A 13,532-nucleotide genomic window follows, 5' to 3' on the forward strand; every position below is an offset into this window, starting at 1 on the left:
ATTATTCTAATGTTAAATTAAACCCAGCTTTGCTTTATTATTACAGTGGTTTGAACTGGAAGAAGCACCGACAGGGAAACTCCACCTAAAGCTGGAGTGGCTCTCTCTGTTCTCCACTCCCGAGAAGCTGGATCAGGTATCACTGATCTCATTATCTGTTTCAGAATTTGCTGATGATAATGGAGGGTTGGCTTAAATGTCTCCGTGTCCAATCAGGTGCTGCGAAATGTGCGTGCAGACAGAAGCCCAGCCAGTGATGGACTGTCATCAGCTCTGCTGGTGATCTATTTGGACTCAGCTAAAAACCTACCTGTAAGATTTGGTTGTGTTCCTGTTAGCGTGTGCTACAACGTGGCATTTTGCTCATGTAGGATTTTTGTTCTCCATCAGATGCTTACACCTTACATTCACCTGGACCAGTTTTTGCAGAAATGCCAGAGTAATGCTTGTTTAAATAAGGATTGTTGGTTTCAGCACTTCGTTGCTGTTGTTGAGTCATAGTGTTTATTCTTTAAGGCCCTGTTTACACGACAACGATCCAATGAAAATGGATGTTTTTCCCATGTCTATTAATACATTTACATAAAAACGTTCTAATTACAATCTTTGTTTACACAGAAACAGTGTAATTCCCTCGCCACGCCACTAGTTGGTGCTATGTTTTTTGAAACTTGAAACTCTAAGTACGCATTGAGTAAAAAAAAAAAAAAAGTTCTACCTGAAAGTCGCTACAACGGTTGAGATGGCAGAGAATAAGATATTTTTATGGACAGATGATGCGGTTCAACTGTTGCTTAGTGTGACTTTGAATTATAAAACCACCAAATTTCAGGAGAACATTGACTGGGAATCATGCCAGTCCATTGTTGATAGTTTCTTCTTCTGTGGATTGTAGGAAGCCGTTATGTTTTGCGTCATACTGCACATGAGCCAGGGATTCCCTGACAGAAACGATCTGTTTTTTTTCTGTTTACATGACGACGGACACCAGGACGTTTTTGAATCATTGCACTCTGGAACCCGTTCTCAAATCATGCCATTGTCAGAGAAAACATTTGTTATTTTTGTGTAAATGAACAGACCAAACGCAGCAAAACTCTTCCATCTTCAGAAATCATTTTCGTGTAAACAGGTCCTAAGAATGTAGCTGTTTCTTTTCCATGCTCACTGATTTTTTTGTGTGTGTGTGTGTGTTTGTTTTTGCGCACTTAGTGAACCCAATGTGAACCCAACGAGAAGATCAGATTTGTTTTATATTCTGTATTTTTAAGTATTTCTTTACTTTTTATTACCTAAGCTTCAATAAGTAACAGATTATTTTCAGAAACTTTGCAATTTCCTTTGCAGAAGTTACTTCACGCCCATGGACACAAGTTTCCTATTAAATTTTAAGCATTTACCAAATTAAATGCCTCTATAACTGAATCAGTTTGAATCCTGACAAATATAGTAGATGCGTTTATTATTAAGCAATAAAACTGTACTTTTTGAACTGCTGTGAATATAGTATGCCAGGAAACTTAATTCTTCCCCAGGCTTCTGTATTGATCACACCACTAAGTTTTTAAAGGGTGACACCACTTGGGTGCCAAATTTTTATAAGCTGTTGTTAAATGTGAACCTAAATTTCTAAACCTGTAGCTGTCTTTGAGTTTATCACTTGAGGCTTTAAAAGTTTTTGAAGCAACTAAACTTACCTAAAGTCTGCAAACAGCCTTGTAGTTTAAGAACTGTACAACTGGATCAAAAACACTATTTCGTTATCACAGTTCTCATAACGCCTCCGTTTCCTCTGTATTCTTTCTCCTCCTTCGCCCAAGGGTGTCTTCACAGGCAGCTTAGGCTGTGGGAACTTAAGTGAGAGGAGAGCATCTGGCTTGATCTTTTGTGAAAGCAATACGACTGAGGGTAGAACGATTTTTGTGAGTGTATTAGTGCGTCTGCATCTCCGTAGAGTTAGCATTAGCAACGTGTGATGACATGGGTTTGAACTAAAACAGAAACGCTCAACAGTTTTACCTTAAAGGGATAGTTACGATCTTTTAAAGTGAGATTCTGTGGAAAGCTTTTGAACTGTTAATACTGTACCTTGCATGGTGCAGATTGCTCTTTAAATAGCCCCAGTTTGGATAAATAGTTTCTGATTGGACTAAAGTGTATTGCTGCTATCTTAAAATTACGTTAATTGCAAAAACTATTTCATGCATACTTTAATTTAACGCTACATGAATTTTTTTCTCTCCCTTGCAGTATATGATAATTTGATGGAAGCACTTGTTACAAATGCTGTTAGCACTTGCAAATAGGGGTTGAGTCGACTAGTCAAATCTAGGACATCTCGCGAGGTTTTCAATTTCACGTCGACTAGTCGCAGTCAGTGATTGTGTCACGTGATCAGCGCCGGGACGCTGGCTACAAAACGGATTCTTCCAAACAGATGGAAGACAAGGAGCAGGCCAAGTCTTCCCAAACAGGTAGAAATTCATCAACAGTGTGGAATTATTTCACTCAAGATTATGTTGTTTTTAGTTTTATTTGATTTAATCCACTAAATAAATTAAAAACAGGGGTGCGCTCCACTGGAGAATCCACCACCGCCTGTGTGCACTGTGCACCACCGTCGTCGTAGAATCCACCCACGCACCGTGTGCGGTGGTGGATAGTTTTTTTTTTTAACATTTATTTTATTTTATTCACTAAATAAAGTAAAAAATAAAATTAAAAACAGAGTTGCGCACCACCGGAGAATCCACTGCGCACCACCACGTATTTAGTGGATTAAATAAAATAAAACTAACGTTTGCAGCTTAATAATAGTTTTGGCTTTCCTGTTATTTATTTGCAGTATGATAAATGGTAGGAGCACACTCCCGATGTTTTGTTGTTCTTTTTTTTTTTTAAATAAATGATGGGGGGTTTTTTTTGCGATTTTTTTTTAGCGTTTTGAATTCCTATGACGTCATCAACTAGTCGACTCGACTATTATCATGTTAATGTCAACTTTTAAAAAATATGCAGTCGTTCAACCCCCTACTTGCAAATAACCATGAAAGTCTATGTAAATAACTATAAAGTAAAATAAACATGTATGTAAACGCTGCATTTAAATTAAAAAAATTAAAGTTGTTTAAAGGCAATACACTTATATTTTAGCACCCCTTTTGACGAACTAAACTTTGTTATTTTGGTCAGAAATAAACACTAACTTTCCAAATTGACTGAGGCCATTAAAAAAATTATCTGCAACAGGTAAGATATTTTTTAACCATTTCCTCCCACAAAGTTCCACTTTAAAGGTGCTAAACTTTTGCTTCAAAGCTTGTGCAAACTGCATGCTTTTTATGTAATTAGCCATTTTAATAACCATTAACATGAAGAAAAGACTTAAAAACCTCAGGGGGCAGCCGTTTTAGGTACTTTTACCTGCTTCTTTTTTAGGTTGTAGTTTTATTCAACCACATATGGTGCTCATTTAGTAGAATATCTCAGTTCTGGTAGAGCTCCTGTCCGGTCCACGTCCTCCTTGTTGCTTTGTTACTCCATTTTCATTGTTGGCTCCTTTCTCCTTCCATTAGTATCATCCCAACACTGCCCTTAAAAAAAAAGTATCCATTCATTCTTTTATTCATTTTCAGTAGTAATTTCTACACATTACCTTGTTTTTCCTGTGCTTTTTAAGCATGCCTACTCATTCCAACTAACTGCGGGTGTGATTTTTCTCCCCCAAATCTCCTTGGTGGCTTTAAGAGCAACCCGTCAGATCCCCCCCATGATGGGTTGAAGCAAGTCTCAGTCTTTAAGGCCCTGAAGGTAAATGTGGGAAGAAGAGTCTGCATGTAAAGATCACACCCTTGGGTTCGCAGATGCACCATCCAGTGTCGAGTGATTGTGACGATTATCGCCATGTCAGAGTGAAATTGTGCGTGAAGACGTTATCCCTCGGTCGCGTCGTCTTGCACGTCTTTAAATGTGGAATTGTTTTTGTGCTTTTTTAACACGAGCTTGCATGTTTGCACCCAAGCAGCTTTCATTCTGATGGAATGATGGTAATGTGAGTTTTATGTGTCTGGCCTTTGTTTTGAGATGAAGGTTTTTCAATCACAAAACTTGCAGGACAACTTTAGAGCAGCGCACGTGCCAGAGCGTTGGCTAAATCTGGATGTAGTGCTCAGGATTAGGTTGTCATGCCTGTAGGGCAACGTTTTTGTACTTTTCCTTTGCAGTGATTTTACTCTTCTGTATATGTTTTCTCACATATTTATACACAAGGCAGGTTAAACTGTTTAATATGTTCAGGAAGAGGTGGAAACAGGTCTGTTGGCAAGCTTTCACAACAAATATGACTGTCATGTTCTTCATTCACAGCAGCAAGAGAAAAAAAATGTGTTGCAACACAGCAACAAAGCGAACTTCACCTTACTCAGAAATCAGTTTTGGAGAGAGTGGCGTGTGTATTTTTTCCAAGAAGTTCCAAAGCTTTCCATTATCTCACACACAGTGGCACTCCCTCACCTCCGTTGTGTGTGTGGGCGAGACAATACACTCGCCGTGTCAGATTTATTCTGTGCTGCAGGACAGCAGGAGCACTTTGGGTTTCTCTTCCCAGTAGTTTAATCTTGTTCACTTTTAGTGCCCTTGTGGCTGACAGCAGGCTGGCAGATGGAGCCATTTATTTTATTTTTTTTTTACATCTTCTTTAGAGAAAACAAACATAGCGTCATTGTGAAAGTATTTTTTAAATGCTCAGCAGTCCAGTTTTGTTTCCTGTTATGGTATATTAACATTTTTAGAATTCTAAAAGGAAACTAATTAAAAGTATATAGATTTTTTTATTTTAACATCAAACTGATGATCTAGATCAAGGCCATTCAACAAAACTGCTCAGAGGGACACACTGAAAGCCAGCAGCTCGAGGGCCGGACATCCAGCAATTAAAGTCATTATGTACCATATTTTCCGCCATACACGTCGCACCACCATATAAGTCGCATCAGTCCAAAAATGTCTAATAAAGTGGCAAAAAAAACATAAATATGTCGCTTCGCCATATAAGTCGCATCGATTATGCGTCACCGCTGACATCTTGCATTTGTTATGTATCACCACTGACCAACCAGAAATGTGGGCCGGTATTGTGCCAAAAATCGATTGGCTGCCAAATGGCGGCCGTGGGAGCGTGCACGGGAAGACTTCAACAAGAATTTAAGAAGATTAACACTTAAAAACTTTTTTTATTCGCTCGAAATTATAGCAAAGGTGTGTCTCAGTTTTACTTTTCCTTTATAAATGCACTTTGACGGTCAAATCAACTGCATTTCAAAAATCGATTTGCAGCTGCGGAAGCGCACAGAGGGAGGACTCATTGTGCATTTCTTCGAAATTTAACAAGATAATCACCTAAAAATAATTATTTGTTTGCACGACATTATAGTAAAGGTGTGTCTCAGTTGAACTTTTCCTTAATAAAGGCACTTTAATAGTCAAATCAGCTGCATTTCGCCTGGGCGGCGCAGCGAAATGCAGCTGATTTGATGTTTGCTCCAGGAGTTCTGGAGCGAGAAGAAGGTGGCTTGGTATGGCAAGCCAAGTGGCTCATTAATAGTCACTTTTACCTATTAATGAGACATTTGGCTTGCCATATTACTCGAGGGCCCTCTAGTGGCTGAAAATGGTGGTGTTCAATATTTTCTCTGTCAGAATGAATGAAATCGTCAGATCTCAGCCAAAAATTGGGTTATAAATATGGGGGAAAACATAAATAAGTCACTTCACCATATAAGTCACAGGGCATGCTAATTTATGTAAAAAGGTGTGACTTATACAGTGAAAAATATGGTAAATAAACCAAAGTTTACAATGATCTGTTACCTTTTAAATGTGTTTATTTTATTGCATTGAGTCATTAATGCAATAAACAGAACCCAAAACCCAAAACTCAAACCCAGAAACCCCTGCTCCCCCAAAAGTTTTTTTTTATGAAGTGGGCCGGATTGAAGTCAATCGTGGGCCATTTCCGGCCCGCGGGCCACCAGTTGAATAACCCTGATCTGGATACAATAATTTTCAGTCAGGTCATCTGGACAGTTTCTTTTTTTGCTGAAACGTTTCACCTTCCATCCAGAAGGCTTCATCAGTCAAAGAAACGCACAACACAAAACTGATTCTTCCCCCAAACAGTACTCCAATCAAGAAGAAGAATCAGTTTTGTGTTGTGTGTTTCTTTGACTGATGAAGCCTTCTGGATGGAAGGTGAAACGTTTCAGCAAAAAAAGAAACTGTCCAGATGAACTGACTGAAAATTGTTGGATTGTATACCTGGATTATTGGGCATGGACTTTTTTGGCCTGATTTAGATACATATATAATATACATTTATCAAATTTAATTTATTAAACAGATTTGTTAATGAACTGATCACAGTTTTCTTGGTTGTTTCTAATTGCTGATTTTCTGTTTTCCAATTCTGGCTGATTTAGATATTTTTTTTTTTTTAGAATAATAATTAACTTATACACATTTTTGTTCACATTTCTGTATGAATAAAAAATTTGTCTTTGTCTTCATGTTAAAATGTTTACAGTTAAAGAAAATCTGTTTTATTTTTCACATTAAAGCCCTAAAACTTCTCAACAGTGCCTTGAAAAAGCCTTCGTGAACTTTTTTACATTTTGCACAGCTTTCATAGGAATTTACTGGGATTTTCTGAGAAAAACCAATACAAAGTAACATATGATTGTGAAGTGGAAGAAAAATGTTGCGTGGTTTTAAGAATTTTATACATATAAAAATCTGAAATGTGTGACCTGTATTTGTATTCAGCTCCCCTGAGTCATAACTTTTTAGCAATATTATTTGTAACAATTACAGCTCTGAGCCTTTAGAGATATGTCTCTACCAGCTTTGATATTTTTGGCCCATTTGTCTTTGTGGAAAAACCCTAGCCCACTCAGATTGAGTAGAGAGTGACCATAAACGATGGGGTGCCATTTGTAAAGTTGCACAGTCAAAAATTAACATAACATTCATAAGAAAAAAAAAGCTTTTTTTTTTTTTTCAAGGTCAAATTTTCACCATCTTATTCATACATTTGTAAATGTCATAGTTCCAAACTAAATGTTTAACTTACAAGTTAACTATTTAGTTAGCAAGCTAAATATTTAGTTCCACACTAAATATTTAGTTTACAAACTAAATGTTTATGTCCAAACTAAATGTTTAATTTACAAATTAAATATTAAACTTGCAAATTAAATATTTGTTTGGGAAAATAAATGTTTAGTTTGGAAAATAAATATTTTGGTCCGAGTTAAATGTTTAGTTCACAAATTAAATGTTTATTTTAGAAATTAAATGTTAAGCTTGGAAAATAAATATTTAGGTTCAAGCTAAATATTTAGTTAGCTTTTTTATTTTAGAAATTAAATGTTAAGCTTGGAACAGTATATTTAGGTACAAGCTAATTATTTAGTTAGCAAATTAAATATTTAGTTGAGGAATTAAATGTTTAGTTTGGAAATGAAATATTTTATTTGGACAATAAATATTTAGTTTGGAAATTAAATATTTAATTTAAATCTAAATATTTATTTCACTAAATAAATATGTAACTTACAAGTTAAATATTAAGTTTGTAAATTAAACATTTATCTTGGACATAAACATTTAGTTTGTAAACTAAATATTTAGTGTGGATCTAAATATATAGCTTGCTAACTAACTATTTAACTTGCAAGTTAAGTATTTAGTTCATAAACTAAATATTTAGCTTTTAAATGAAATATTTAGTTTGGAACTATGACATTTATAAATGTATGAAAGTACATGGCAAAAATATGACTTTTTGAAAAAAAAAAACTTTTTAATTTTTTTTTTATGAAAGGTTAAATAAACCAAAATATTGCTGTTAATTTTTGACTGTAACTTTACAAACAACACCCCATAATAAACAGCTTTTTTTTTGTTTGTTTGTTTGTTTTTCCACATATTCTCAATTGGATTTGGATTTTAACTGGGCTACTCCCTACATGGCTTAGGGCAAATTACAAATGAGACTTCTAATGGCTTTTTTCTCACCACTCCCATAAAGGATTTGAGTGGTAGTTGTCATGGCAACAGACTCTCCCACCTGAGCTCTGTGTCTGTGTCTCCTCCAGAATTACCATAGGCTTCTTGGCTGCTTCTCAGGTTAATGCACTTCTTGCCCGGCATGTTCGTATAGGAGGACTGCCATATCTAGGTAGGTTTATGTATGTCATAAAGTGATGGATTGAACTTGAGGTGCTCAAAGCTTGGGATATTGTTTTATAGCCTAACTCTGTTTAAAACTTAGCAGCTTTCTGGTGTGCTCCTTAGTCTTCATGATGCTTTTTGATCACTATTGTTTTGTAGCAGAACTCTGAGGCCTTGAGATTAAATCACACACAGGTGGACTCTGTTAATTAGGTTGCTTCTGTTGGTAATTGATTGAACTGGATGGTCGTGGTATCACAGTAATGGACGATGAATGCAAACGCGCAACACATTTTCAGATTTTTACTTGTTAATTTTTTTTAAACATATAGCCTTTTTCTTCCACTTCACTACTATATAACGCACTATGCACTACTTTGTGCTGAACTATCACAAAATAAATTGCAGTAAAACACGTTGAAGTTTGTGGTTGTGACAAAATGAGGAAAAGTTTGAGAGGTGTGATGCACTTTATATGACAGGATTTATGTTTTAATTTTTACAAAACCTCATTTCAAAACAATCTGCCCCAAAGTCACACATAATACTTGAAAAATGTGTTTGATGTGTTAAATCAGGGCTATTCAACTGGCGGCCCGTGGGCCAAATCAGGCCCACAGGTGTGCCCAGTTCGGCCCAACAATGGGTTCATTTTTAAATAAAACTTGATTTTAAATCATAAAACAAGTTTATGAGAATAACTGCTGAATGTCCAACCCCCCTGAGCAGTTTAGTTGACTAACCTTATGTTAAATCGTTAAACTATTGACTTTATTTTAACTTTAGCAGCACAGCGGCTTATTGTTTAGCACTGTAGCCTCACAGCAAGAAGCTCTTGGGTTCAATCCCCATTTAGGACCTGGGATCTGTCTGTGTGAAGTTTGCATGTTCTCCTCGTGTTAGTGCATTTTTATTTTCCCCGTGCACAGTCCAGTCTGTTAGTCTGCCTTCAGGCTCAGGCCTCCCTTGGTAAAGCAGATATGTGATGTCAGTGGGATTTGCCTGGTTTAATAAAACTTAATAAATAATATGCGATTGTTTTATTAATTAATATTTTGCATTATTCTATGCCACAGGTGTCAAACTCAATGCCCGGGGGCCAAATGTGGCCCTCTTTGACATTTATCTGGCCCCCCAAGATGATGAGAAATGTAAAATACTTTTGTCACTTGAATTTTTTTCAGTAATTTTTGAATATGATGTCAAATGCACCACAAATAATGTCAAATGAGACCAATCAAACTCTTGCTGAGGAACCTCTGACCAAGAAAAGATGTTGGGTATCTAACTTGAGTTAATGTAGTTTCTGAAATCGGCTCTTAGTTTGAAAAAGGTTTTAATTTTGGCCCCATTTTATAATTGAGTTTGACACCCCTGTTCTATGCCATCTGCTTTTCCTTAGTTAAAGTCTATGTGTACTATTGACCATATACTAAGCCTTTACACACAAAATGAAGCTTAAATCTAGAGAGAAACAAAAATCAGATATGAGGAAGATAAGGATAAACGAGCCTCTGGCATGTCAATATTAGTGAGAACTGATTAATCCTTAGCCATCCAGACTAATCATGCCTAGTTTAGCCTGTAGTAAAAACAGTTTCTCCTTGGTTGCATCTCTGCCTGCAGCCCTGCTTGTCTTAAACATTCTCCTTTTCACCACAGGCTCGTTCAGTCTTGTGCGCTTGATTTGGTCTCCACAAGCATGTGGTGTGAATTCATCGTCCAACGTTAAAGTGTGTCACAGCGTGGGCAATACAGTAACACCTCCCTCTCTGATTGTCTTATAGTCAACCAAGAAGAGCAGCAGTGAACCCAGCCCTTATGTCCAGTTCATAGTTGGTCATAAAACACTCGAGAGTAAGGTGAGGATCCACATCTGCATTATTCATTTTATCCACCCTCTTTTATATATATATATATATAAATTTTTTTTACATTGATTTGTTCTTTGACATTTAATTCTGTTCTGATGAAAAATGATTAATTTTGGTGCTGCTCAATATTTTCACTTATTTAACCTTTAGCCACATCTGATGATGTAGGTATTTGCCTACACACAGTCCACCTTTTCATGAACTGTATGTGGAGCTTCCTGTAACAGAATATATTCTATGACTGTAAGGGAGCCATGAAAGGGAAACTAGATGGAAATATAAAGAAGGATTATAAATACACAGATACCATAAAATTCAGATGAAATGTGTTTATCAGCTTTTGGAATATGAAAATTTCCGATTAGAATTCAAAGGGAGAAGGAAGACCCGTTATTTGTGTTTCAGTTAGGAAATGAATGATTCCCAATAGAGGGAAATGCAAAGTCCAGAGAATGAAGGGATGGGCCATGAACACACTTTTAAAAATAATGTGCAAATGTGAGAAAATTAAATGTAAATGCAAAAATACACATGTAAATGTAAGAAAGGCTCGTTGTCGAGCTTCTACAACTGCAGCTTGAAACAAAAAGAAATGCAAGAACAGAATCTAACAAGGTTAAGTCAGGTCATCTGGATGGATTCATCTTTGTTGAAATGTTTCATCTTTTATCCAAAAGACTTCTTCAGTCTGAAACCCTGCAAGAACACTCAGCCTTATAATCAGCTCTTTGTCATAGTGAACCAACCAGTTTGCTGTCAGAATTGGTTGTTCATGTGCAAAAGGAGGACCATCAGCCTCACAGTGGATCATTAGTGCCCCAACAAAGTTACAGAGTAAAGCCAATCAGATCTTGTGCTTAAAGTGATAGTTCAGATCTTTTGAAGTGGGATTCTGTGGAATTGATTTTTATTTTACTTGTTGTGGCTAACTCTATGAACGACTTCAGACTGAAGAAACAGATTTTAATTCTGGCTTTGTTTGGTTCCCCAAATTCTGAAAAGTCATGACCCACAAATTGCCTGCGGTCACCACCGTGGCATTTGGGCATCCAATCCGATCCAGCCCCAGCCCATAGCCATCATTTCCGTACCCCACCCAACCTCACGAATTAACAGTAATTACAGGTCCGAACCCGAAACCCCACCCCTCGACATTTTTAATTAAGGTTTGACTGCTTATATAGTTATTAACGGTCGGCAGACGGGCGCAGCTGAATAAAAGGGGCAGAAGATCAGAGCTGAGGGGGTGTTTGTCCTTTCATGGCCATCAAAGTGCATTAAATCCCTGCTTCTGCCTGCATTCTGCATTATTCAGACACGGACCATGCTCTGACACATCTGTTTTGGGATCTCACCTGTTTGGGTCATAGGTTGCGCGCGTCCTCTGAGTGCAGCGGCTGAATGAACATCCATTTGGGCGATGGATCGCTTCCTGGCAGTATAGCCCCATCTGAAGCTTAACTGAACTTTATTTGGCCTCTTTCAAGGACGGTCAGCTCGCGGTGAAATTGCCACATGCGGCTGGTGAATATATGGCAAGCCCTGTTGTCAAGTAATTCAAATGTATGGCAAGCCATGTTGCCATATAACTGGATCACGGCTGATGCACTGATGCAATCAAAAGCCCGTCACTGACCCGGCCCACCCATCCAGCACATTATTATGGCCCGGCACGCCCTGAATTTGAGTCGGGCGGGGTCGGGCTTCAGGCCCGAGTTAGAAATGACAGCCCTACTGTGGGCCGCCCAAAGTCAACAATCAGCATCATTCCAAGGAGAGGGGACTAAATACAGACAATGGTTATGGCTAAAGGATTGACTGTAGCAGAAACTGTGACCATGGGTCATTCATGGGCTTGACCAGCTGCTTAACAAGCTGCTTAATGTGCCTCCAAAATTACATAAGCTGAGTGAGAGCTAAGCTGAAGCTAATGCAAAACAAAGATGGTGGATGGATGGATGGATGGATGGATGGATGGACGGACGGATGGATGGATGAAAGGACGCATGATAACTAATTATTTATTTCTGTCATTTAAAAAGTCATCCAAAACAGGTAAGATATTTATCATTTGTAACTTTTCCAAAGAGCACTTCTTCAAAAGATTTGAACTATCCCTTTAAGCTGATTAGGATTTTGCTTTGTAAAATCTGTGATATTTTCTCTCTTGGTCTGTTCTGGTGTTGAATATCTTTGACTTTCATCTGACATTATCAACAGTATAAACAGGACTTTCAGTCTCTGTGAATTATTAATATTGCATCAAAGCAACAGAAATATTTTATATTTTAAAACTTTTTTTAGTCTAAACCCTTCTTGTTATTACATATTTAGCTTCCAGTTGATACAATAGGTAAGCATGTTTTCATTTAATTTGATTTCTTATTAATGTGTTGGTATTTAGTGGTAATAAATTCATTGGTTTGGCAGAGATGAAAATGAAATTTAAACTTGTCACCTTGCCTACAATGAGCCTTAAATAATTTATGCAATCACTTCATATGCAAATTGAATACACTGCACTCTTCAAGCTTCAATTGAAAATTATACTCAATAATAATAAGACAGTAGATTTTTCTAACAGAGTAAGATAAATTAACTAAATAAATATTTGTGTATAGGTTATGAGCAATATAGGGTTTAATATTTAGACAGGTTTTAAATCAGAATTCCTATTTAAAAGTGTTCAAATACTTTTGTGATATTTCTAGTTTTAAATAAAGCCTATGATGAATAAAAAGTTACAGCTGAGATGATTTTTCAGGACTGTGCTCCTAATTTGAGGCTTCTTGGTCTAATGAGTACTTGTTTGTCCCGAAAGGTGCGATTCAAGACCAGGGAACCTCTGTGGGAAGATTGTTTCCCGTTCCTCATCCACAATCCCAGGAGGCAGGAGCTGGAGGTGGAGGTAACACTACTGTACATTAGACATAGCCATTTGTGAATCATGCTTTATGACAGAGGGGAGTTGGCTTGTTGATTTATGTTGCTGTTTTTACTGCTAGATAAAAGATGAGAAGCACAGATGCACTCTGGGTAACTTACGGGTGCCTCTGAGTAGCCTGCTGACGGAGGAGGACATGATGCTGACTCAGTGCTTCCCTCTGAAGAACTCGGGGCCCAACTCCACCATCAAACTGAAGATGGCTCTGAGGGTAAAACCAGTTACAAGTTGTTCCTTCCACGCAGAACAGGTGCTCCAAAACCTGCAGACTAACAGCACAAATTTATTATCGAGAGTTGGAAAATGTTTGAGTTATTGATGCAACAATGTAAAGCAGTAATGGCAAGTTAACTCCTTTATTACACGTGTTTATTGATATGATAAACAAACAAATAAATGAATACACACACAAGTACACACACACGCACATACAGGAAGGAAGGAAGGAAGGAAGGAAGGAAGGAAGGAAGGAAGGGAGGAAGGGA

The 13,532-nt window shown here is 37.3% G+C and overlaps 1 protein-coding gene across 1 annotated transcript in view; it reads left to right on the forward strand.

Annotated features, from left to right (window-relative positions):
• LOC119426384 (extended synaptotagmin-2-A-like) overlaps positions 1 to 11,659 on the forward strand; it is an 18,758-nt gene extending 7,099 nt beyond the window's left edge. The window contains exons 3-7 of the mRNA XM_037693945.1: positions 47 to 136; positions 217 to 312; positions 1,821 to 1,922; positions 10,017 to 10,091; positions 11,591 to 11,659. Coding sequence (XP_037549873.1) covers positions 47 to 136; positions 217 to 312; positions 1,821 to 1,922; positions 10,017 to 10,091; positions 11,591 to 11,659 — 432 coding nt within the window. The remainder of the gene's footprint in view (positions 1 to 46; positions 137 to 216; positions 313 to 1,820; positions 1,923 to 10,016; positions 10,092 to 11,590) is intronic.
• The last annotated feature ends 1,873 nt before the right edge of the window (positions 11,660 to 13,532 follow it).

The sequence above is a fragment of the Nematolebias whitei genome, chromosome 20 (genome assembly GCF_014905685.2).
Source record: "Nematolebias whitei isolate Nwh7 chromosome 20, NemWhi1, whole genome shotgun sequence".
In the NCBI taxonomy this organism is placed as follows: Eukaryota; Metazoa; Chordata; class Actinopteri; order Cyprinodontiformes; family Rivulidae; genus Nematolebias; species Nematolebias whitei.